The 22,915-nt window shown below is 38.2% G+C and overlaps 4 protein-coding genes and 1 long non-coding RNA gene across 6 annotated transcripts; 2 read left to right on the top strand and 3 right to left on the bottom strand.

The window, feature by feature from the left end:
• Positions 1–3,049: 3,049 nt before the first annotated feature.
• Positions 3,050–5,350, bottom strand: LOC147856388 (mitochondrial ribosomal protein L51/S25/CI-B8 family protein). The gene is made up of 3 exons (XM_087329500.1): positions 5,215–5,350; positions 3,658–3,764; positions 3,050–3,430 (listed from the first exon to the last, which is right to left on the bottom strand). Exons 1-3 carry the CDS (start codon positions 5,292–5,294, stop codon positions 3,255–3,257), a joined length of 363 nt encoding a protein of 120 aa, XP_087185626.1. The 5' UTR covers positions 5,295–5,350; the 3' UTR covers positions 3,050–3,254.
• Positions 5,351–6,912: 1,562 nt separating this feature from the next.
• LOC147856387 (mitochondrial succinate-fumarate transporter 1-like) lies at positions 6,913–9,774 on the top strand. The gene is made up of 3 exons (XM_087329499.1): positions 6,913–7,026; positions 7,344–7,802; positions 9,130–9,774. The coding sequence occupies exons 2-3, from the start codon at positions 7,347–7,349 to the stop codon at positions 9,664–9,666; spliced, it is 993 nt and encodes a 330-aa protein (XP_087185625.1). The 5' UTR covers positions 6,913–7,026; positions 7,344–7,346; the 3' UTR covers positions 9,667–9,774.
• Positions 9,443–10,971, bottom strand: LOC147856386 (uncharacterized). Its single transcript, XR_015530700.1, has 2 exons — positions 10,856–10,971; positions 9,443–10,472 (listed from the first exon to the last, which is right to left on the bottom strand). It is a non-coding gene; the product is annotated as an uncharacterized LOC147856386 (long non-coding RNA).
• A 1,025-nt stretch (positions 10,972–11,996) lies between these two features.
• On the bottom strand, positions 11,997–14,583 carry LOC147856385 (putative pentatricopeptide repeat-containing protein At3g15130). Of its 2 annotated transcripts, XM_087329498.1 has the most exons (3): positions 14,448–14,583; positions 14,282–14,338; positions 11,997–14,160 (listed from the first exon to the last, which is right to left on the bottom strand). In XM_087329498.1, the coding sequence occupies exon 3, from the start codon at positions 14,081–14,083 to the stop codon at positions 12,263–12,265; it is 1,821 nt and encodes a 606-aa protein (XP_087185624.1). In that variant the 5' UTR covers positions 14,084–14,160; positions 14,282–14,338; positions 14,448–14,583; the 3' UTR covers positions 11,997–12,262. The 2 variants fall into 2 exon arrangements, with proteins under 2 accessions (XP_087185624.1, XP_087185623.1); XM_087329497.1 differs by having other exon boundaries at positions 14,282–14,574.
• Positions 14,584–16,763: 2,180 nt separating this feature from the next.
• LOC147856384 (pyruvate kinase isozyme G, chloroplastic-like) lies at positions 16,764–22,155 on the top strand. Its single transcript, XM_087329480.1, has 13 exons — positions 16,764–17,090; positions 18,011–18,292; positions 18,418–18,583; positions 19,082–19,216; positions 19,568–19,678; positions 19,761–19,849; positions 20,062–20,124; positions 20,205–20,380; positions 20,916–21,021; positions 21,223–21,371; positions 21,486–21,594; positions 21,666–21,776; positions 21,894–22,155. The coding sequence occupies exons 1-13, from the start codon at positions 16,788–16,790 to the stop codon at positions 21,897–21,899; spliced, it is 1,806 nt and encodes a 601-aa protein (XP_087185606.1). The 5' UTR covers positions 16,764–16,787; the 3' UTR covers positions 21,900–22,155.
• The last annotated feature ends 760 nt before the right edge of the window (positions 22,156–22,915 follow it).

Genomic DNA, 22,915 nt, shown 5'->3' with positions numbered 1-22,915 from the left:
ACTATATTCATTTATTTCATTTTTATGCTTTTCATCTTTCTAAATTGTGATTGTGTGTCACACATTTAAGTGTTTGAGTCTCTGGGATTGGAGAACATTGCAAATCCATCTCTAACATGGAAAAAATGTTGTTAGAAATGCATGTTGCGAGATCTGAATGGACAATTTACGCATAATATAACTTGTGTTGTATTAAAAATCAACAAATGGCTAATAAAAACTTTGCTCATTATAGACATCAATTTATATTACTATATAAAGCAAGCATGATAATTAATGTCAATATGTTTTGGATATATGCAAATGAGGTATGTAGTGCCAAGTGTATGTCGAAAGCTTTTGACTGTTAATACTAAATTATTTAACTAATGACCCGCAACAATTATCTAATGCACTAATTCTTTTATTTGAATCCGAATTGCGATCATGAATGAAGATCTTTTTGATGCTACTTCAGGTTGGCAATCGCAACTTCCGAATCTACTGTTGATGTTGATTATTTAAATTTCATCGATGAAGTCATTGGTTTGTTTAATGATGTATGAATCTCAAACCATGTTCATTGCCATTAATTTGATGACGTCATATGTTACACTACTCTCATTTTATCTTACATATAATAATAATGATATATGGTATATTTATATTATGGGATGTCCTTTTTAATCATACTCTTCTATGTAGCACTAAAGGAACTGCAAATCAAGATTCGAGATTTCCATCATAGGGTTCAGTGATCATAATAAGCCTTACTCTGACACGTGTATTCATCTTATTTGAGCATAGAGTAGGATGAAGTGTATTTTCATTTTATCTTTCGACCACCAAGGGTGATACTTTAAACATATGCCATGGGAAGCTACTTTTGTTGATGGAAGCCTTTATGCGTTGCTTGACTAATTAGTGATGGCATATCTTCATAGATCTTAAAGAACATGAAATATCATTTTTTTAAATGTTATAGTAATGCTTTAAACATATTCGTTGATCTTTCCAAGCACCATCGTTTTTTCTCTCTTATTCATTATTACACTTTAGTTTTTGTTAATGATGTGACTAAGCATGTGAGGACCATAAAAGACATTTTGTCAATTTGTAATGCACTTAATTATGATGACACCTTTTATTTCCTTATTCTATTTGCTTAACTAGACTAGAGCTCAAATTTCAATCATGCAATTATTGTCATCTCGATAACATGATATATCTCATGGTAAAACACCAAAAGCATACCCTTGATGTTAAGGGTATTTACCATAATACTTGTCTCTTGAACTAAATGTTTAGTACATGGCAATATTCTAGAAAAAGATTTCAATATTTCAATATTTTTCCCTAGATTTAATCTTTGTTGCCTATTGTAACACGCCAAGATTTTCCCACGAGTTAGAGGTAACAAAAGACAAGCATTACAAGTTACAAGACAACTGACCATTTATCCACCATGACAATTTTGGTTCTCAAAACCATGGATGACCCATGAATAGTTGTCACACTTCTCTCATCTTATCCCACATACATTTGGAGTGTATAAGGAAGCACGCATGCACACACGCACTAAAACTTTTTTTTTTACTACTTCCATTTTTTGCCTTCCTCAAATATATATGGCTCTTTTTTTGTAAAAGTAATGTATATAATAAAACAACGTGATAATAAAAAAAACCCATCGCTCATATTCCAATTACACTATAGAACCTCGTACTTAAGATAGTCATACACTACGTTTTAGGATCGGGAGGCTAAATATTTGGTTCCTTTGAGTGAAAACTAAATGAAAGGACAACAAACTTATCTGAATTAGCAATGCCCAAAGTTGTGACATATTAAGCTAATGGATTTAGCAACTAAGCATGTATCAAAGGTGTGCCCTCAATCACTATACCAAAAGAGCATGTCACTTCTTAAATGTGTCAACATTTTAAAGATGTTGCGAAAGGTAACCCACCGACCAAATAAGCGCTTTCACATGAAACGGAAGATGACATTGTTTATGTCCACGCATACATTTTCCCTACACTATAGGCCACATCAATGCATCAAAATCATGAGCTCATGCTCTTTAATATAGTTTATGCAACCATCTCACAAGGAGAACATAGATTAGTCAAATATATTATTTCTAAAGCTTGTGCTCTGCAATAGTAATGTATGGGCTCAACACATCAGGTTCCAATTTGACATGTGTGTACACAAAGAATGGAAGTGATATTAACCAAAATGCAAAGGCATTGCCATCATACACTTGTCAAAGAAATTAGACACCATAAATCATTCATGTACATTTACAACACATCGTTGAGATTCTTATATTGTTAGTGGCAAAGATTGAGATTTGCAACTTTTCCTATTGCAATTTTCAGTTTCAAATCATGCACACCAACAATTCTACAAAACTGTCATTCACATCATTGTATAAGCACAACAATGAGACAATGAGCTCTTGCAGCATATTTGAGAGCATTGTTAATTGTTTTAGATTGATGCCAGCTTTGAGGGAAGTCTTCTATACCTCTCCTAATTTATTTCGACCTCTGAATAAGTTTATGATAAAAGAGTACTCTAGGCAAATTCACTTGTTCAAACCCATGTGCCTCGACATAATGTGAAGTAGGCAATAACTAAAGAAAATAGACAAAAGCTAGGATCACAAGGAATTATTAATACCACCATAATGATATAAATAGCTTCCTGGTGTCAAAAAGTGACTTTCTCAATGAAAAAACTAGCATTTTATTCAATCATTTTCAACTGATGTCACAATAAATTTCCATACTCACTCTTTTGATCTCTACCTTGATTATGTGCTCGATTGTAAATTTACAGTGTCTTCATACATAAACAAGAATCATGGCGCTTTCATTCAAGAAATAGCATTTGCATTTTCATCCATGACACAACACATCCAGATCACTAGCCACGTAATCTGATCTTACTTTGTATGGATCGCAAATTTGTTCTCATACAAAAAACATTTAACCTCAAACTAGAGCCTTGCTCAACTATTTATCAACAGATTGATCATTATGTATATTTTCATGACACCAGATTAAAAGTTCTAAAAAGAAAAGATACATTGATCAAGGATTGAAACCTGATGTTTAACCATCTCACAAGCATCACTGATAACAATGGTTCATGAGGTCTGCCAAACTTTTTGTCATTAGCAGACATTGCGTTGAATAACAGAAATAAGTTCATTAATTGAAGTGAGGGTCCATTTATCAAGACCAAAAAACTTGATTTTTGAGTAATCATTGTGGGCTAAGTTCAGGTTTCCAGGTTCCCTGTATACTTGGGAAATGCGTTATTACCCGGGTTCTTAGCTTGATGACCTTTCTTCCGACACAGCTTCTTAGCCTATTTGCTTGCAGCAGTACCTCATCATGGTCTAAATTCCTGATACTCACCACCCTATCCCTGTGATTCACTACAAACACAAGAAAAAACGGTGTTATTTGACCCTGACAAGTCTAATTTCAGTAAAACAACCATTTACAAACAAATTGGAATGAGTTTATATGTCCCCCACCACCACATTATTGACCACTAATGCACAACACTTGATCACTAATACACAACATGATCGCAGTATCATATACCTCTTGAGATCCACAATATAAACCACGAGAGTTAGAGAGAGAGAGAGAGAGAGACCATAAAAGCCTTTTAGCCAAGGATGTTGTCCACGATTAAGCAATGTTTCTACTTCTAGTTGAGGATTATTTTCTTTAAAAGCTGGTAACAGTTTCTCCATGAACTCTCTGAAAACATAATATCACATTAGCATATTTTATGTATCCAGAATTGTCAAAGGAAAACTATTAAAAGCCACAACAAACTTGAGTCTTAGTTTACTCTAATGATGAAAGTCATTGAGCAGAAGCCGTCAAGATTTCATTTAAGAAAACTTGGGTGTTAATTTGAATGTCTTTGGAGGTAAAAAGACCAATCTCCAGTCTAATGTCTAACTTAGAATATCTAATTGCCACAATTAACTCCAGGACAGCTTGATTCTCTCGCCTGTGGTGCAGTATTCTTGTTTTTCTTTAAATAAGTTTCTTTGAAGGAGTTAAGACTGGATGCTGAAACCAAAATATTAGAACATCTTTCCGTATCCTACAGATTGCATTGCCTCCAAACTCTACATTCTTCTAGAATACTATCAGTACCTCATGGACATCCAATAAATTTATTGCATTCCACATGTATTTCAGCATTTTAAAATTATGCAGCAATTTCTCGCTTGACTAGAGAACATCATGCGTACCTTGATGAAACACATAATTGATGATAAACTCTTGTGACCATTCAAAATTCATGGCTATATAAATATTTATGCGCAAGGACTTGCAACCTTGCTTTACAACACCTCTTCAGGCTTGGACTACAATTATTTTACCAAACGTAACCTAGTCACCAAGTGGTTGCCAAGTTACTCGAGTATTATTTTGTTATCTATTTCTTCCTGTGTAAGACTTTCTCTGAAAGAATTGTTGCATATTTCAACTTGATGATTAGAACTATCAGTCAAGGGAACACAATCCAACCGAAATATATAATTTTCCAACTAAATTGCTAGAATTTGCAGGTAATGTGCGTAACAATTTCATATATGACAAGATACTTTATCTTTATTGCCATAGTGCTCCCTGTATCGAAAGAAAACTCGGCCAACATGCAAACAAAAGCTTCCAGAAGATAGCAGAACAAATATCTTTCTTCTATACCATAGCACAAAACAACATAACTCTGCCGGCAGGTTCATGATCAAACATGAACTTTATCACTCAAGATGCTAAATGTAATATGAAAACCAGACCTTACAAATACTCTGCCATCGGGATAAATGCACAATCAATCCATTTGAGGATATATTAAAATTAGTCTTCTGTAGAACTAAGATCTCTCTCTGGCCGTTGGCTTGGTGGTTTTACATAGTAGTATCAAAGTCATAACATTGAGGGGATCGAAACAAGTTCAACCCCATAGATCAAAATCGGTCTCCCGTGAACATTAAAATCTATCAATCTATCAATCTCTCTACTTTTCAAGTTAAGCCACAGATCGAGGCACATGCTGGACATATGGGATTGATGCTTGATCAAAGAAGTAAATAGAGATAATAAATAGCAAGAAAGCAGGGATGGGTGGGAACTCAACGAATGTACATACACACAAACAAACAAACAGAAGGAATGAAAAGGGAAAGACCTGGTTCCACGACTGCTGCCGGAGAAGTCACAGTAGGCGACGACGAGCTTCTTCAACTGCCAAACGCCTCGCAGAGCCATGGAAGGAGGGAGGGAAGGAGTCAACGATGTGTAAGAGTGTGTGTGTGTGTGTGTGCGCAAACCCTCTCTGAGTTTTAGGGTTTAAGCCTCTCCGGAACAGGGCAGGGGCTTCTTATTCTTTTTAATTAACTCAGACGGAGGAAGAAGAAGAAAGAAGAGAATGAATGCATTATGCAGCCCATGTGGATGGATGGATGGATGGATGGATGATATGCATGCATTCCCAATGTGATTTTTGAGAGTGGGATGGACACCCGCCTTTGATATGACAAGCATCCGGGGGAAGCCGGGAATTGCCTGGATTCTTCCGCGCAATTGACCTAGCATACGTGGGGAGGGGAGGTGCATGCCAGATATCGGAGCTGCTCGAGAGGACTGGGATTGTAGAGGTCTGTTAAGTGAGCAAAATTATCGTAGATGATTCAAGGGACACAATGCACAAGCCCATGGGATCCATCTTGAGAATGATACATTTGTACTAGAGCAACACACTCTTTTGCCATAGTGGTGCAAAGCCCTGCGAGACGAGCTTTGTGGGTGGGAACATATATTTGTGTATATGATGCGATCATGCACCATAGGGATGGGCGCAAGATCGATGAGACCGTCTGATGAGCATTTTTGAGATAGTGACGGGCGGGTAAATTGAGGTACGAGGCGAGAGCAAGCATTTGAGGGAGGGAGTTATGTTCTTCAAATCATTGTGTTTCATCAGTAATTCCCATTAAACTACCAATTAGGGAATTGGAAGAATGTGGGCTCTATTTTGAGCTCCCGTCACAACCATGCTCCCTTTCCCTTGTAACATTTAGCCTTTGAAATGCCATCGAGTATATTCAATTCCTTCGCCTCCTCTTATACGTTGGAGCATTCATTTAAATCAAGCATCTCAAACATGAAGTATAAGATTCAAATCTATGACACCCAAAATATTTGTGTTTCTACGTATTACATGTGAAAGTGAGTAGCGACTTTTGACATTCAAGAACATTATTGACAAAGTGTTGCAATTGCGGAAGGTGATTGCACGAGGATTCCATCACGGTTGATTGAAGAGACGTGTGGAAGGCATAAGTAGATGATAACATCACAGGCAAAAAAGCATTTCTACCAATGTTACGATACTCCAAAAAACTGCCAAAGCCATGTTTCGGGCAAATCGTGCAGAATCAACAACTTCTCATTGCTCATGCACCAACATTCCCATCGTGCATCAAAGCGAGTGTGAAGTGCTTCGTAACCGGAATGGGCTCCACCGTGTATTAGGTTGGTTCGTGTCTGTTTCTTGGCTCGGAGGGACTCTCCCTTGTTAAGGAAATGCGTTTGGATGCGCTCTCAGAGTCTTTCCAAGCGGACCAAGAGGGGGCGGGGGGTGGTACAGCCACTCCCAGACGAGACAAGAAGCTCTTTGCCGGTGTCACTCCCTGAGAGACGAGACATGCTTTCGTTGGCCGAGATAAAAAAACATTGATTCTCAACTAACATTTTAAATCTTGTTTCTTTATATAACTACATATATGCATGAGCCCACCCCCCCCCCCCCCCCCTATCTGTCTCTAAGTAAATAAACAAATAAACAAATAAATATATGTATATATTAATATATATATATAATATCTATATATAACTCTGTCTCTCTGTCTCTGTCTCTGTTTCTCTCTGTGTGCTATAAGCATGAACCTCATCATCATCCAGTCTTGAATTGAAGGGAGAGAGGCTGCTTCCTGGAGCCGTAAGCCCCAAACCCTAGATTCACTATGTCTCTGAGAGAGAGAGAGAGAGAGAGAGAGAGAGGAAGGGAGGGAGTGTGTGTAAGATGATGGTTATTTGGATATTTCTTATGCCTTTTACAGAGAGTGAGGGAGTGAGTGAGTGTGTGTGTGTGGATGTGATGATGGGTTTTCGGATATTTCTTATATCTTTATGGTTTTTTGGATGTTTTTTTTATGCTTTTTTCAGAGAGTGAGTGACGAATTTGTGTGTGTGTGTGTGTGTGTGTGTGTGTGTGTGTGATGATGGGTTTTTGGATGTTTCTTATTTCTTTTACAGGCCATGGCTTCAGAGGTCTCCATCTCCTCTTCCATCACTTTAGATCTTACCAAGAAGAGTCCATCTATTTCGTCAGGAAGGAAGAAGAAGGATGCTGAGATACCTGCTTATGTGAAGGCCATATCAGGCTCCTTGGGAGGAGCCATGGAGGCATGCTGCCTACAACCTATTGACGTCATCAAGACTAGGCTTCAGCTTGATACTGTCAGACAATACAAAGGGATAGTGCATTGTGGAAAGTCGATAGCTCAACAGGAAGGTGTAAAGGCTCTCTGGAAGGGTCTCACCCCTTTTGCTACACATCTCACCCTTAAGTATACACTCCGGATGGGCTCAAATGCGTTGTTTCAAGTCTTATTTAGAGACCCCCATACAGGAGTGATCAGTCATGGTGGTAGGCTTATAGCTGGGTTTGGAGCGGGGGTACTTGAAGCTCTTATGATTGTCACCCCTTTTGAGGTATGCTGTATGCTTTTTTTTTCTTAGTCTTTTTTTGCATTTGTTAGAATTTGTGGCATTCTAGGTGCGTACAAATAAACAAAGTATATCTGATGTATATCCCCTTCTCTTGCTTGCAATTTTAGTTATTCTTAAACTTTTTAGCATCATCTGTTTTACATATGTGCCATATGAGCATATGTCACAATGGCAGAAGTTTGTATAAGGTCCGATAGGCATTTGATTTATCTGCATGGACATATGCTACAAATTAGCTGAAGCATATTAAGAAATACTTTGATTTATATGCATTTTCATATGCTACAAAAAGCTGAAGCACCTTGAAGTTCTGAAAAGCTTTGATGTTCATGCATGATCATACGCTATGATTTTATTTTATTTTTTAAATTCCTAAAGGGAGACTTTGACTTTTATGCACGAGCATATACTACCAAGAAGCTAATGTTTCCTCAAATTCTGAAAGTCTTCAATTTATATAGTTTCTTGAAGCTCCGAAGAACTTGTATGATGCTAGGGTCAAGAGGATGTTGAAATCAATCAAGAGTATTTTCATGTTAAGAAGAGGTGATAATAAGGCTAGAGGTTGCAATTGCATCGATTTGAGGATCAAGATCATGATAATGAAATTAATCAAGGTTATTCACCTTTATTAGTTGTCAATAATTGAACTAGAGAGAGGCCCATTACCATGTGGAATGTTTAATTATTGTATCCTAATCCAGGTCGCATGCATGCGCAATGCACACAACAGATAATATCCAAATTCTGAACATGAAGACAATTATGAAGTTATTAACGAGTCAATATGCTCAGTAGCATATGAATGGCTTTATTATTGACTTTGAATTATGACAAGTAAGTCTAGAAGTAGGCCACAGTAATATGTTGTGGATGGCCTTTTTATTGACTCCCAATTATGTTGTCTAGTAATGTTAGAGAGAGCCCACATTAGCAAGTGGATGGCTAAATCCTCCAATGATGGTAAACATAACAAATGATACCTAAATCTCTCAATCAAGGTTTATTGTGACCCTATACAAGATTCTGAGATAGGCATGTTTTTCATGCATGCAAAAGTCTACCTGGATTTAGATTGTACATAGTGGTTGTGAGGGGCATTGGGTATATAGATAAATACACTGCATATGTTTGAATTCCTATTTCCTGTTTTCTTTATTCCTGGCTGTGATTCTTACTTGCTGCAATTTGATGACTGTGAAGGGTGAAAAACGCACATGTCCATAAGGTAAGATTGCTTTTTTTTCACATTCTTCTCTTACCTTTCCTGTTTTTGAGCTGTCTTACTTCGCTTTGTTCATTCAAACAGGTAGTAAAGATTCGCCTCCAGCAGCAACAGGGTCTAGTACTGGAGTCATTAAAATATAAAGGGCCTGTCCATTGTGCTGCAACTATAATGAGGGAAGAAGGGTTTCTAGGTCTATGGGCAGGTGCTGCCCCCACTGTGATGAGAAATGGTGTGAACCAAGCAGCCATGTTCACAGCCAAAAATGCATTTGATACTCTTCTATGGAATAAGCACGAAGGAGATGGCAGTGTTCTTCAGCCTTGGCAATCAATGATATCAGGGTTTTCAGCTGGCTTTGTGGGTCCCTTCTGCACTGGTCCTTTTGATGTAGTGAAGACCAGATTGATGGCTCAAAACAGATTTGGAGATGGATCAGGCAAGGTTAAATATAAGGGAATGATCCATGCCATTGGACTGATTTACAAAGAGGAAGGCTTAATTGCATTGTGGAGAGGATTATTACCTAGACTAATGAGGATACCACCTGGCCAAGCTATCATGTGGGCTGTTGCCGATCAAGTCACGGGTCTATATGAGAGAAGATTCCACTGGACATGACCAATGAAGAGAGAGGATAACAATTTATGAAGGCAATGGGAAAAAGGTTTTTTACTTTTTAGACTAATAAATAGAATTTGCAGCATGCAAGCAACATTTGCAAGATGATCCTGTCTACATCCGAAACTGGTAAAACTCTTCATTGTGATTTTGGCATTGAGAGGTTTTTTCCATTTATGGTGGATATCGACGATGTTTGAGGAAATTGGGTTGGATTAGCCAGTCAGATTCTGTTCATGACTCGCGCATTTTCTGTATTCAACATCATAAGTGATTTCCCTGATGCATCATTCTGAGTTTTCTAATATAAGGGAGGAGATAAGCAAGGAATCAAGAATAAATGTTTCCCCTAACTAATATAAGGGGGGCGATAAGCAAGGACGTGTGATTCCCGAAAACATCATTCTCATATTTCTTCTATACCAGACGGAAAGTTGTGATTCCTCCAATAGCTTATTGTGAAATTTCTAATATTCTTCTGTTGTTAGAAGCATGGTAAAGCATCATTGTCAAATTTCTATTAGACCAGACCAAAAGGTAAGAGAATCAAGGAGTTGTGATTCCTCCAAAAGGTCATTGTGAATTTTCTAATGTTCTTGTGTTGTTAGAAACATGGTTTTGTGGTGGTTATTAGTAGGAATGACATACCTTTTGTCTAGGCTATCAAGATGGAGACTGAAGAGATGACTATTGCACTTCACAGCTTTCATCTTGCTTTATGACCATTACTTTTCTTAGCTTCTGTAGAACTCCAGAACTCACGGCTTTCATTTTGTTTTTTTCAACTACAGTTTTCTAGCTGTTACCTAGACTAAGCATGAACTCACGGCTTTCATTTTGTTTTTTCCAACTACAGTTTTCTAGGTGTTACCTAGACTAACCATGAACTCACGGCTTTCATTTTGTTTTTTCCAACTACAGTTTTCTAGGTGTTACCTAGACTAAGCATGATAAAGTCATCTAAGGTTAAATTTTCATTTTGTTTTCTCTTATGACAATGCGTGTTTTATTTCAATATGTTACCTTTATTTTTTTCTTTCCCTTCTTGGGATTCTTATCACTTATAAAGTTATATATTTCCAAGGTGTTTTACTTCAATATGTTAACTTAATTTTTTTCTTTCCCTTCTTGGGATTCTTATCACTTATATATTTCCAAGGTCAAGGGTATTAAATAGATTTACACTTACTGCTTCATATTGATAGTGAAGTATCTTGAGACGTAGGATTGTTGTGAACTTGATCTAGCAAGTTTGGATAACATCGAGATGGCACTTAGTCTTAATTTTGGTCAGTTCTTTTGTTTCATCTTAGTGTTTTTGCTATAAATCCGATGGGGAAAATGCAAACATAAAGTATTGATCAGGAAGACATTGATCTGACATCTTTGCATTTCTGCAATATTTACCATGGATGAATTATTTGAAGAGTCAAAACTATGTGTTATGTTACTAAAATTTGATGCCTGAAAAAGAAGCTTGCATACAGTCATCCTTTCACTTAACATCTGACACGTGACAAAGTATCCCAAATGGATATGGAGTGGCAATATAGTAATTTTTCAGTTGCCTTCCATTTTGGAAATGTGATTTGAGCCATCCACATTACAAACATAATTTGTTAATGGTCTTTTTAGCTTTCTTTGAGTTTTGAAAGTTAATCCATTTCTTGAGGTTAATCCATCTGAAGGACAAGTCCAAGTGATGGAATCCAATCATGTAAGGAACTAAACAAGACATCTATAGGCGAACAAATGTGTTAGGCCTCGCTCTCAAGTCCTGAAGGGTGATCCTTTCAAATTTACAATATATGAGGTCCTCATTGAGTATTTGTAGTTAGTGAGGTTTAAACTCATCAATTAAGGTAATCCACACCTTTTCTACAATGAGCCTTATTTAATTGAGCTCATTTGGGAAAGAGTAGCATATTCCCTTCAACACACTAGGAAGCACACTTAACCTTGTAATTTAAGGTAGCTCAGAGCTTTTCTACATGGATTCACAAATCCCCATGTTCCATACATCTACCCCTCTATAACCCCCAAAAATTACAATACGAGTTCATAATGTACAGAGTTGGTGGTCTGCTTTTTCCCAATCATGGTATGCCCATATAGTTACTTGCCTTCATCCAATGAGCTCAAGTGGAAATGGAGTAGCATATTCTCCACTACAACAAAACTTAATCACAAACCGTTGTGTTTGGGGAAACATGTTTTGCCCTAATTTTCAAGAATGGGGATTCATTTTACGTGAGCATACATAAAAGCGTGTTGCCCCCTAGATGTGTGTGTCGTATTGTAGTCACAGACTCTCTTCATATAGTCTGGACTCTGAACTGAGATATCTCCAGTATTGCTATATCAAACTTGTACATAGATTCACATTGACTCACTGGAATCTTGACCCCAATTTATCAAAGAATCCAACTCACTTAGCATGGAGCACTACTTATCTGGGTACATTTGGAAACACAGCATGAATGTGCATATAAGAATCCTCTTAAGTGCATTGGGCTTCGCATGAAATCATCGGCCTATTCTTGAACCTCTAAAGCAACTCAAACCATGCAACATGTCCACTGGGTTCAGGGCCTATTCAAACCTCTTGGTCTACAAAATAAAACTCCTCTACCTCTGCAGTGATCCCAAACCAAGCCCTACCAGGGAGCTTTGCTGCATCGCCTGGCTTCTTCAAAACATATACTATGTCAACATCTTGGCACGGGTCTAAATCAGCATATATGGTCGACATAAGAACATAACCAGCAGAATCATGCGGATCTGATTGGACAGCTGCATTGAAGCAATGCCTACCAAGCTCTGTATTTGAGTGTGTTTTGCAGCTAGTAAGCAAAGACTTCCAGCTAATAATATCAGGCAAGTCTGGCATCGTACGAATCAAAGCCTCAGCTTCATCCAGACATCCCAACCGACCAAGAAGATCGATCAAACAGTTATAATGTGTTGAATTTGGTTTTATGCCATGATTTTTTATCATGAACTTGAACTGACAAAAACCTTCGTCTAGGAGACCAGCATGGCTACATGCAGTAAGTATACTGGTAAATATTACATCATCTGGCCTCACACCTTCACACACCATATTTTCAAGACATTGTGCAGCCAGAAAATAATTTCCATTCACCACATAACCATCGATCAGGGCACCCCATGATATGATGTCCCTTGTTTGCAGACCATGAAAAACTCTCTCCAAATCTTCCAAGTTTCCACAATTTGCATACATGTCAACAAGTGTGCTTGCAATGAGAGGATCTGTTTGCAATCCATTTTTTATGATTTGGACATGTATAAGCCTACCCCGCCCTAATGCTCCTATATTTCCACATGCTTTTACAATATGTAGAAAGATGGCCCTATTTGGGATTGCTCCTTCCTTTTCCATATCATCATAAAGTTCGACAGCATCATGATCAAAGCCATGCTGAGAGAAACTCATGGCCATGGTGCCCCATGAAATCACATCCCGATCCGGCAACCTATCAAACACATTGCGTGCTCCACTTAAATCTCCACACTTGGAGTATACATCAAGAAGAGCATTTCCTACAGTTACATGGGTTTCCATTGCCTCGAGAACTATCTGATGATGCAGCAATTTGCCTAGCCATAATGAAGACATAATGCTGCAAGCTTTCAAAGTGCATGTAAAAATGAATTGGTTGGGTTGCATGCCCTCTTTCTGCATTCTGAAGAACAAGAAGACAGCTTTCTCACTTTTTCCAAGGCTGATATGTGCTGATATAATAGCATTCCATGAATATGTGCTAGGTTCTAAAATCATTTCAAATACTTGATCAGCTTCGTGCAAGCTTTCACACAATGTGAAAATGCGGATAAGTTTATCACCAATCGTGGCCTCTAACTCAAACTGAGTGCTTCTTATGAAATCTAGCAAAATCCTACAATCATCAATGTCCCTAACTTTGGAGCAACCCTGGAGAAGACTATTTAAAATATTTTTTGACACAGGGATGTCTTGACGCTTCACAAGTTCAATAGTTTCTGCAATTTTTACCAATCCTTCTCTGCTACATGCCTTGAGCATACACAGGAACACATCTTTGTTTGGCTTTATGCCATGTTCCTGCATTCTTTTATATAACTCTAAGGCCCTAGTAGCTGGTCCCAGGTTTGCATGTGCTGCTATGATAGAGCTCCATGTACACACATTGGGCTGCAAGACTTGGCAAAATGATAGATAAGCTTCCAGCAATTTACCACTTTCCGCATACATTCGGATAAGCCAGCTCCCACAGCTATTCGCTGAGTTGTATCCATAGCAAACAAGAAGAGAATGCAACTCTCTTCCTGAGACAAGATCCTGTTTTGCAATGCAATCTTGCATGAGTCTATATATTCCACTTTTGCAAATCAAAGGACCTTTATGTGGCATGTCAAGGTTCCAACTATATATTACACAAATTGGTCACCGTTACTGACATATGCATATGCATGTACGCATCAGTAGGTCTGTATCAAGTGGATTACACACATTGATCACTGTTACTGGCATATGTATATCCATACACTTGGAGAATATGTTTTCATGATATCTAACATGAAAGTAAATGAAGGTTTTAGACAAACATACCTTCTCCATTTTGCCTTCAATTCCTGCCTTCTAGTTCGTCTGCACGACTACTGCCTCCTGTAACAAAAGATGAAGGCATTCATGCACCTAGACGACATACCTTTGGGGCCCATATGCATATGGGCATATATACATGTGTTGGGATAGGGTTACTTGCATCAGTTACATCCAAGCGCCCTAGGTGATCGATGGAGGTAAGCGGGCATACTCTGCCGCACCTGGAACACACGTTCGGTTCGGCGATCACCCTCAGACATCCCCTGCTTGCTGCAGCATACATACATAATGTGATCACCAGATATCAAAATTACTCTTCTCTATCTCTCTCTCTGTATTTGACCTCCGAAGACGATAATATAATCTATCTATCCATCTATCTATCTATCTCCAGATGTTGGACATTCTCATTGATGCTTGATCTAAGCTATACAGATGGAAAAAGGAAAAAGGAGGAGGAGAACCTTTCAGTGAAGCCATGGAACCAACCACGTTGACCCTGCCTCCACGCGACCATGGGGAGAAGTCTGAATGTAAAGACAAAATCCTACAGGATCTCCATTATTAGGAGCCGTCAATCATACGGTTAAACTTAGAGACATGTATATATATATGCTCATTAGCTTGTCAAATAGAAATTAGAATGGATGGCTTTGTTTTCTAACTCTAGTAAGGCGGACACTACGAGTACGCCATGTTAGCAATTCCCGTCGATGGCCTTTCTCTATTGACTCTTGATTATGGCCACCAATGGTAGAGATCGATCATCTCACCTTGCATGCTCTAACTTAGATGATGATAATACACATAATAACAAAGGATATCTAAATCTCTCGATCACAGTTTATTAAGAGAGCCTACATGAGATTCTGAGATACGCATGAGTCTTTGTGGTGGATTTTTAGATTGTACATTATTGCTTGTAAGGGGCATCGAGTATATAGATAAATGTAAAAGCGGCATATGTTTGAATTCGTCGTTCCTGTTTTCTTTATTCTTGGTTGTGATTCTTTCTTTGACACATTTCACGGATGATGTAGGGGGAAAGACGCACATGTCCACGAGGTAAATTTGTTATTTTTTCACATTCGTCCCTTGTATTTCTTGCTTTTGATTTTTCATACTTTGTTTTGTTGATTTTATGAATAGGTAGTGAGGATTGGCCTCCAATGCAAATGGGGTCTAATACACGTATCATTAAAATATAAAGGGCTTTGTCCATTGTGCTGAAACTATGACGAGGAAATAAGGGCTTCTAGGTCAATGGGCAAATGGCAGTGTAAGCATGTTGTGAATCACGTAGTGTTTAGCTATAGCTTTGCAACATCTCATTTGTGGGTTTATTCAATATCAAACTAATTTCCATTTAATGACGTTCTTATGTCCATTACTTATCATTATAGAATTTTTATTTGTTGTTGACATTGTAATCCACTAGTTTCAAACTCAAATACTCCAAACTCACACTTAAGGCATGTTATATTTTGCCATATCACTTTAACAAAGCATCAAAGGGATGGACTTTGCCCTTTTCACTTGTTTGTAACAAAATGCATCGAGTAAACTTAGAATGAAGACATATAATTATTATGATCGACCTTTGGGTCATGTCCTTTTGTTACCAAATTAGATGGTTTTGGGCAATAATTACCTTTCATGTTGGTCACAGGACAAAAATGACTAAAGTTTTAGACACCTCAACAACAATTTCTTATGTGATGGCACTTTTATGTCATCCCTCAATATGTCGATTGCCTATGGGATGTTGACTTAGCCTCGACATGCAAATTGTTTGGATTTTTGTTCTTTTGCTGCTGCTTCGGGAACTCACAAAGCACATCATGCTAAATCCAAACAATGACTTGGGCTTGGGGAAGTTTTAGCATCCATAAAAGAGAGGCCAATCTTGTATTGGCCAATGGGACCTACATACATATATGTGTGCGTGTTTCCTAAGAAGGGATGCTGGTGATGCTTTGGTGCGAAAAAAAAGTGTCTATATATGTGCGAGTAATGCACGCACGCGCATGTGAAGAATCAACGTTCTCGGAGGTGCAAAGAGACAGATACGCAAACACGAGACGAGCGAGATATACATATGTACAAAGAGAGAGTCTCGTCTCGTCAACCTAAGGTGAGCTAATGTTCCATGGGCCCAATATATGGGCATTGAAAGAGCTCTCTCTCAAATCCACCTCAGCTTTTGAGAGTGCTTTTGTTGCATGGAATGAAAAGAAAGAACTGCAGAACATGCCCTGCTCCCCCTCCCCCCCCCCCCCCTCCCCCTCCCAAAAAAAACAGAGGAGACATAAAAATCTACAGATAGAGAAAGATTAGATGAATGAATGAATGTATATATGTAGATAGATAGATAGATAGATAGAAAGCTGCATTCAAATCCTTCTTTTCAATCAAAAATGCTGTCTTAGCTCTTCATCTCCTCTGTCTTTCTGTCTGTCTCTGCCTCCCTTCAAAGAAGAAAGAAGAGCCTGCACCCTCCTCTGCCACCATGTCCGCCTCTCCCTCTCCTCCCTTTGCTTCCCCAACCTCTGCTCTCTCTTCCTCCCAACCCTCCCCCCCATGTGCTTTCCCTCCTTCCTTTGCCCCCCAACCCCTGAAGCAACTACCCAACCTCATCTCCCTTCATTCGCCCACCAAGAAAACAGGCACTGTGCTCGCTCCTGCCGCCACCACCTCCACTGCTAACGTGAAAACTCGCCCCACTTTCCCATCTCGGGATAATGAACTCGTCCCTGTTTCCCCCGAAGACGCAGGCCAAGAAAATCTTAACCTCGGCGGCGACCATTTCTCGGTAAAGAATTTAAATAGATCCATCTATCCACAATGAAGTTTATGCTTCTCTTTTGATCCACTTATATTGCTCTCTACATGAAACGGAAGGATTTGCTGTTTTGTTATAATGTGTCCACCCACCATGCAAAGTCTAGAAACTGTATGTTTCCGGACATATTGTTTTGGTATGGATGTTACAATTTGATGCTAGGTTTCCCATGTATCTTCAGTATGATTGTCACCATGTGATGACAGGACCACATGCACTTCACTGGTCTGATGAAGATGTGTGTGTTTTTAAGGAGTTTTCAGTAAGGAAGATAAATCTATGAAATGCTCAATCCGTAACCTGTAATTAACTTCATTTCCATGTGATATTGCCAACAATCTGACCTTTGGATTGCATGCGGTTCATGAGCCCACCGAATGCTGAGTTCTCGTTGATGCCTCCTTGCCTTGGATTTTATTTTCTTGGTAAAGACATTTATGAAATCCTTCAATGCTGAATCTGTATTGACTGCTACCTTCTTATGGTTTTATCATGTGGTACTAGTAATGGTCTCTTCCCTAGAATCATATTGATATGGTGCGGTATTGCCAAAAATCATGCCTTTGGATCACACGCACTTCACATGCCTGTTGTGTGTGTAATTAAGCAATCCATGGTCAAATTCCTAGGCATATGACTGTGCATGTATATCTTAGGAGTAATATGCTTTTGACAAGCTTGTATAGTTTTTCCGTGTGCTAATATGGACAATGGATCACATGCCTGACAGTTGAATTCTGCATGAAATTGTTAAAAAGTTGACTAGATCCCTTGACTCATTGCTTCCAGTTTTCCAATACATTTTTATACATATACATGAAAATATGGAAACTTAAAGAATTAGGGACATTCCTGAAAGTTGTTGATGCTATTCTGATGGTTGGATGCAGGAAGATGGATTTTATAGCCCCGAACAGCTGATTTCATGGGAAGAAGGTGGGGGAATGTGGAGGAAACCCACTTTTCAACGCAAGACGAAGATTGTTTGCACCATTGGCCCATCCACTGCATCCAGAGAGATGATCTGGAAGCTCGCTGAGGCGGGAATGAATGTTGCACGCCTCAACATGTCCCATGGTGATCACAATTCCCATAAGAAAGTCATTGACCTTGTTAAGGAATACAATGCACAGTCTGCAGAGAATGTCATAGCCATCATGCTGGATACAAAGGTAAAATTGCAAAAGCTGTTTTATTTGTTGCAAAAGCTGTTTTATTTGTCGATCTATATGGTTGTTCGCATGCTCTCTTTTTTATCAAATTTATTATTGAACAATATTTCTCTTTTTAACTTTAGGGCCCTGAGGTAAGAAGTGGGGACTTGCCTCAACCCTTGAATCTGGTCAAAGGACAAGAATTCACCTTCACAATTAAAAGAGGAGTTGGTACTGAGGACAGTGTGAGCGTAAATTATGATGATTTCGTCAATGACGTTGAGAAAGGCGACACATTACTTGTTGATGGTATTTAACTGATGCATCTATTTTTCATCGGAACTAATTAAATTCCTCTGAGATGATTTTTGCACATTACTTTCAATTATCATTTCTTTAGCAGATAGCCATCATGTAATGACATGCATCACCATCCTTCCTTTTGATAATTACCATTTCCATTATATGATCTTCATGAAACCCTTCAATTCCAAAAATATGAAGTCATCTGTGATTGTCAGAATGAAATAATTTTCAGCACATAAATTTCTTATTTATTTGAATGATCATGAAAATATTGTCATCGACTGTGGGTATTTTCAGATGGTGTAGTTTGCCTGACTTTTTCTTCCTCTCTTATTTTTCCTGGGGGTTCATTGCTGTGCCGTAATATGCAGGCCCAAAATGGCTGTTGTCCAAGGATATTAAGTTTTTGGCTCTGAACATAAATCATAAATGCACATGCATGTACAGCCTCTGGATATACTTAATTTCCTAATTCAAGATTCATGTTTTTCTTAATTGCAGGAGGAATGATGTCTTTATTGGTTAAGTCCAAAACCACTGATTCAGTTCTGTGTGAAGTGGTCGATGGTGGAGAGTTGAAATCAAGAAGGCATCTTAATGTTCGAGGGAAGAGTGCGACGCTGCCCTCCATAACTGGTATTCTTTGATCATTCTGAAAAGACTGTTCTGCTACATCTATGATATTCATGTTGGAAAGGTAAATTCAGTTGTAGCTTCAGTGCAACAGGATGCAGCCATTGCATTAGAGAAAATTTGAAAGTTGAAGTGGTTCATGATTTTGGCATAGCTTCCCAGAATTTACTTTATTTTCAATATGCTGTTATCAATTCAAATAAATGATTGGTACACCATACTTAGGTGAGAATCTGAGTAAATGAAATTAAAAAAGCAATATATGACGTATTCTTGGTAATCCTACTGTTGAATGAATATGGTTTGATTTCTAATGCCGTGTGTATACTTCCATATCATTTTACATTGAAACAGAGAAAGACTGGGAAGATATCAAATTTGGAGTAGACAATGAAGTTGACTTTTATGCAGTCTCGTTTGTGAAGGATGCACAAGTTGTGCATGAGCTCAAATCCTTCCTAAAAGGTAAAATGACCTGTAAGTAGACAGTGATAAACAGATATACTATTGGATAGTTTTTCTGAGTTGTGTCTTTCATGTGATTTAGGCTGTGGTGCTGATATCCACGTGATTGTGAAGATAGAAAGTGCAGACTCTATCCCTAATCTTCATTCAATCATTGATGCTTCAGATGGGGTAAAGTTTTCTCTATGCTTTATACATATCAAGGTTTCCAAATATAGCTCTGACTATAATCTTTACAAGTACGAGTAGCATTGTTGTTTATGAATAAAAGGTCAGATTGAAGATTTCTTAGCATCTCCTTTTGAATGTTAAAGCATGTTTTGAAGCTTATTATGGGGAGAAACTTAAAATTTTAATTTGTGATATGTTTATATGCAAGACAGGCAATGGTTGCTCGAGGTGACCTTGGTGCTGAGCTTCCAATTGAGGAGGTTCCTTTGCTTCAGGTGCAATTTGCAGAGTAGCGGATCTTGTACATGTTTGCAAAATCACCGTTCTGATGGTGAATAATGATTCATTTCTTCAGGAAGAAATCATTAGGATGTGTCGAAATGCGGGGAAAGCAGTGATAGTAGCAACGAACATGCTTGAGAGTATGATCAATCATCCAACACCTACTCGTGCTGAAGTATCTGACATTGCCATTGCGGTGCGTGAAGGAGCCGATGCTGTGATGTTATCAGGCGAAACTGCCCATGGAAAGTGAGTTTTGTATGTTAATCTAATTGTATCACAAAAGTTAAACCATGGATTAGGTGAAAACCCATAGAAGAACCATAATAACCGACCGACAAACGTTAAATTTACGAAATGCTATGGGCAATATGTTGCAAGGCATCTAATGGAATAGTAGAAGTCTTAATCTATTCATATGGTTACTGAATGTTTAAAGAACAGAAATTCAATTCAGTTTATTAAAGATTACATGTTTAATTTATTTGAATGAACAAAGCTTCGTGTATTGGAATAATAGAAGCCTTTATGCAATCATACAGATATTATTGACTGCTTCAAGAAAGTTGTCCCATCTAGTGGAATAGTAGAAGCCTTTATACAATCATACGGATGTACATCTAGTGGAATAATAGTAGTCTTTATAGACTTATATGGATATTAATGACTGCTTTAAGCACATGAACTAGTTTCATTGAAGAGTACATGTTTAATTGAAAGATTTGAACTTTTCAAGTCCAAAAAATTGATAAGATCATGTATTTATATGTGGTTTATTTGTCAGGTATCCATTGAAAGCTGTAAAGGTGATGCACACTGTTGCTCTGCGCACAGAGGCTACAACAACTGGAAATCAGAAGCCTCCTGCAAACCTTGGTCAAGTATTCAAGGTATTCTCTGCACTAGTTTTAAGAAAATGATCTTGTTAAATATTCACAGTGGTTCTCATTGTTCTTTTTCTGCTAAATGGGGGCCTGGTTGAGATGGGGGTTCCACTCGATATGTGGCTACAGTGCCAGGATGCAAACCACGAGGATGTCCCGGGACATCTTCTTTCTTTAATACATTGGAATTTGTTTGTCTTCATGCAGAAACATATGAGCGAAATGTTCGCCTTTCATGCTACCATGATGTCTAATACACTAGGAACGTCAATTTTGGTATTTACGAGGAGCGGTTTTATGGCCATGTTACTGAGCCATTATCGACCCATCGGCACTGTGTTTGCTTTCACAAATGAGTAAGTGTATCTTCTTTGATGATCATATATATAGCCATTTTTCTATCTATTTATCTATATATTGATGGGTCTCTTGCTTGTTCTTGTTTGCTTACTGCGATGTGATTTTTGCAGCAAGAAAATTCAACGAAGGCTAGCACTCTATCAGGGTGTTCGACCGATCATCACATCTTTTTCCGACAATGCTGAGAAGACATTCACAGAATCTTTATCACTTCTACAGGTACGGTTATGTGGTGGTATAGAATTGTTTGCATTGTTATCATTGATCTAATGCTAATGATGATACTTCAGAAGCGGGGATTGCTGAAGACCGGAGAAGAGGTAGCCCTTGTGCAGAGTGGCCGGACACCTATCTGGCGCACTGAATCAACACATCATATTCAAGTGAGAAAAGTTGGCGAGGCAAGTACAAATTCTGTTAATTAAGAAGTGATTTCTTTTCGTGTATCATTCGAGAACAACACATGATTTTTTGCTATCTTCTTAAAAGAGGCGATTACTTTTTGTATCTTCTTTTAGGTTTGAGCTAGCTGTTGAAGAATGATATGATTTGAAGCTGGGGCAAAATGCTAAGCAATAATTAATTTATCTTCAACTGGAGTAGGATAGTGCAGGACAACCCTTTTTAGATGAAGAGAGTTATGAGGAATTTAATAACAGGGGACGTGTAGTTTGAACCAGCATATGCTACTCTGTAGGTTTCGAGCAATACTATATAATGATCTCTGTTTAAGCTACTTTAGTTTGCAGCAAATAAGTTCTTAAAGTTTAAAAGTGTCCACACCCACATTTGATCAACAACTGTTTTACTATTGCTTATGCAATTAAGTATTAGCAGTGTTTAATGGGCCCTTTTGGTTTTGAGAGCGATTTCAACATAGAGGAGCTTTCACTGATTTTGTTCGGGGAAGCCTATTTTATGTAAAATTTAGTTTCAAACTGGCTTGATGATATGGCTTGACATCTTTTATATGACGATGGTGTAATTAACGATATGGCTTGACATCTTTTATATGATGATGGTGTAATTAACTTCAAGCAAATGGAACTTGATAAGGAAACTTGAATTGTAAATGTTAGTCAAGAATTTGGAGGATTGGATGCACACGTATGCCTCATAAGACTCAATTTTCTTTTTTAAGGCCATTACGTAACTTCATTTGCAAACATTTCTGAATTATTACGTAGATTGTTCTAGTACATAGGGATCTTAAAGATTCGTAGCATAGTTTTGGTAGAGTTCCGAGAATGTTGGATGCGATGGACAATTAATTTAGGGAAGTACTTACCTACTCAACATGGTTGCATGTGATTGTTGGAGTTTGAGGCATTGATGATACCATTTCTTGTCTGAGTTTTGATGAGCAATTGTGACATGCACCTCGATCTTCACTCTTGCACACGCATTGGACGGGCCTTCTTATGCCCAAACATGAGGTTGACTTTTAAAAGCAAACACCATGCTTATATTTGGAGCCATACAAAAACATGGAGACTTTGGTGTGAGTTGCTCAATACATTATGGAGAAGAGCCAGACTGG

Source organism: Azolla caroliniana, unplaced genomic scaffold, assembly GCF_043228905.1.
Source record: "Azolla caroliniana isolate FFs.n. ecotype wild unplaced genomic scaffold, voAzoCaro1.0.p SCAF_13, whole genome shotgun sequence".
Classification (NCBI taxonomy): Eukaryota; Viridiplantae; Streptophyta; class Polypodiopsida; order Salviniales; family Salviniaceae; genus Azolla; species Azolla caroliniana.
The sequence above is the reverse complement of the archived record's forward strand: the minus strand, read 5'-3'. Positions and strand labels throughout refer to the sequence as shown.

What these genes read in the sequence shown, in the direction of transcription:
- LOC147856388 (XM_087329500.1), bottom strand. Translation starts at nt 5,294, where the DNA reads ATGGCTCTGCGAGGCGTTTGGCAGTTGAAGAAGCTCGTCGTCGCCTAC. An exon ending in GGCAGCAGTCGTGGAACCAG is followed by an intron (nt 3,765 to 5,214) that starts GTCTTTCCCTTT and finishes TTATGTTTTCAG; the next exon opens with AGAGTTCATGGAGAAACTGT. An exon ending in TTGGCTAAAAGGCTTTTATG is followed by an intron (nt 3,431 to 3,657) that starts GTCTCTCTCTCT and finishes TTGTGTTTGTAG; the next exon opens with TGAATCACAGGGATAGGGTG.
- LOC147856387 (XM_087329499.1), top strand. Translation starts at nt 7,347, where the DNA reads ATGGCTTCAGAGGTCTCCATCTCCTCTTCCATCACTTTAGATCTTACC. An exon ending in TGATTGTCACCCCTTTTGAG is followed by an intron (nt 7,803 to 9,129) that starts GTATGCTGTATG and finishes TCATTCAAACAG; the next exon opens with GTAGTAAAGATTCGCCTCCA.
- LOC147856385 (XM_087329498.1), bottom strand. Translation starts at nt 14,083, where the DNA reads ATGCCACATAAAGGTCCTTTGATTTGCAAAAGTGGAATATATAGACTC.
- LOC147856384 (XM_087329480.1), top strand. Translation starts at nt 16,788, where the DNA reads ATGTCCGCCTCTCCCTCTCCTCCCTTTGCTTCCCCAACCTCTGCTCTC. An exon ending in AGGAGGTTCCTTTGCTTCAG is followed by an intron (nt 20,125 to 20,204) that starts GTGCAATTTGCA and finishes TCATTTCTTCAG; the next exon opens with GAAGAAATCATTAGGATGTG. An exon ending in GTGTTTGCTTTCACAAATGA is followed by an intron (nt 21,372 to 21,485) that starts GTAAGTGTATCT and finishes TGATTTTTGCAG; the next exon opens with CAAGAAAATTCAACGAAGGC.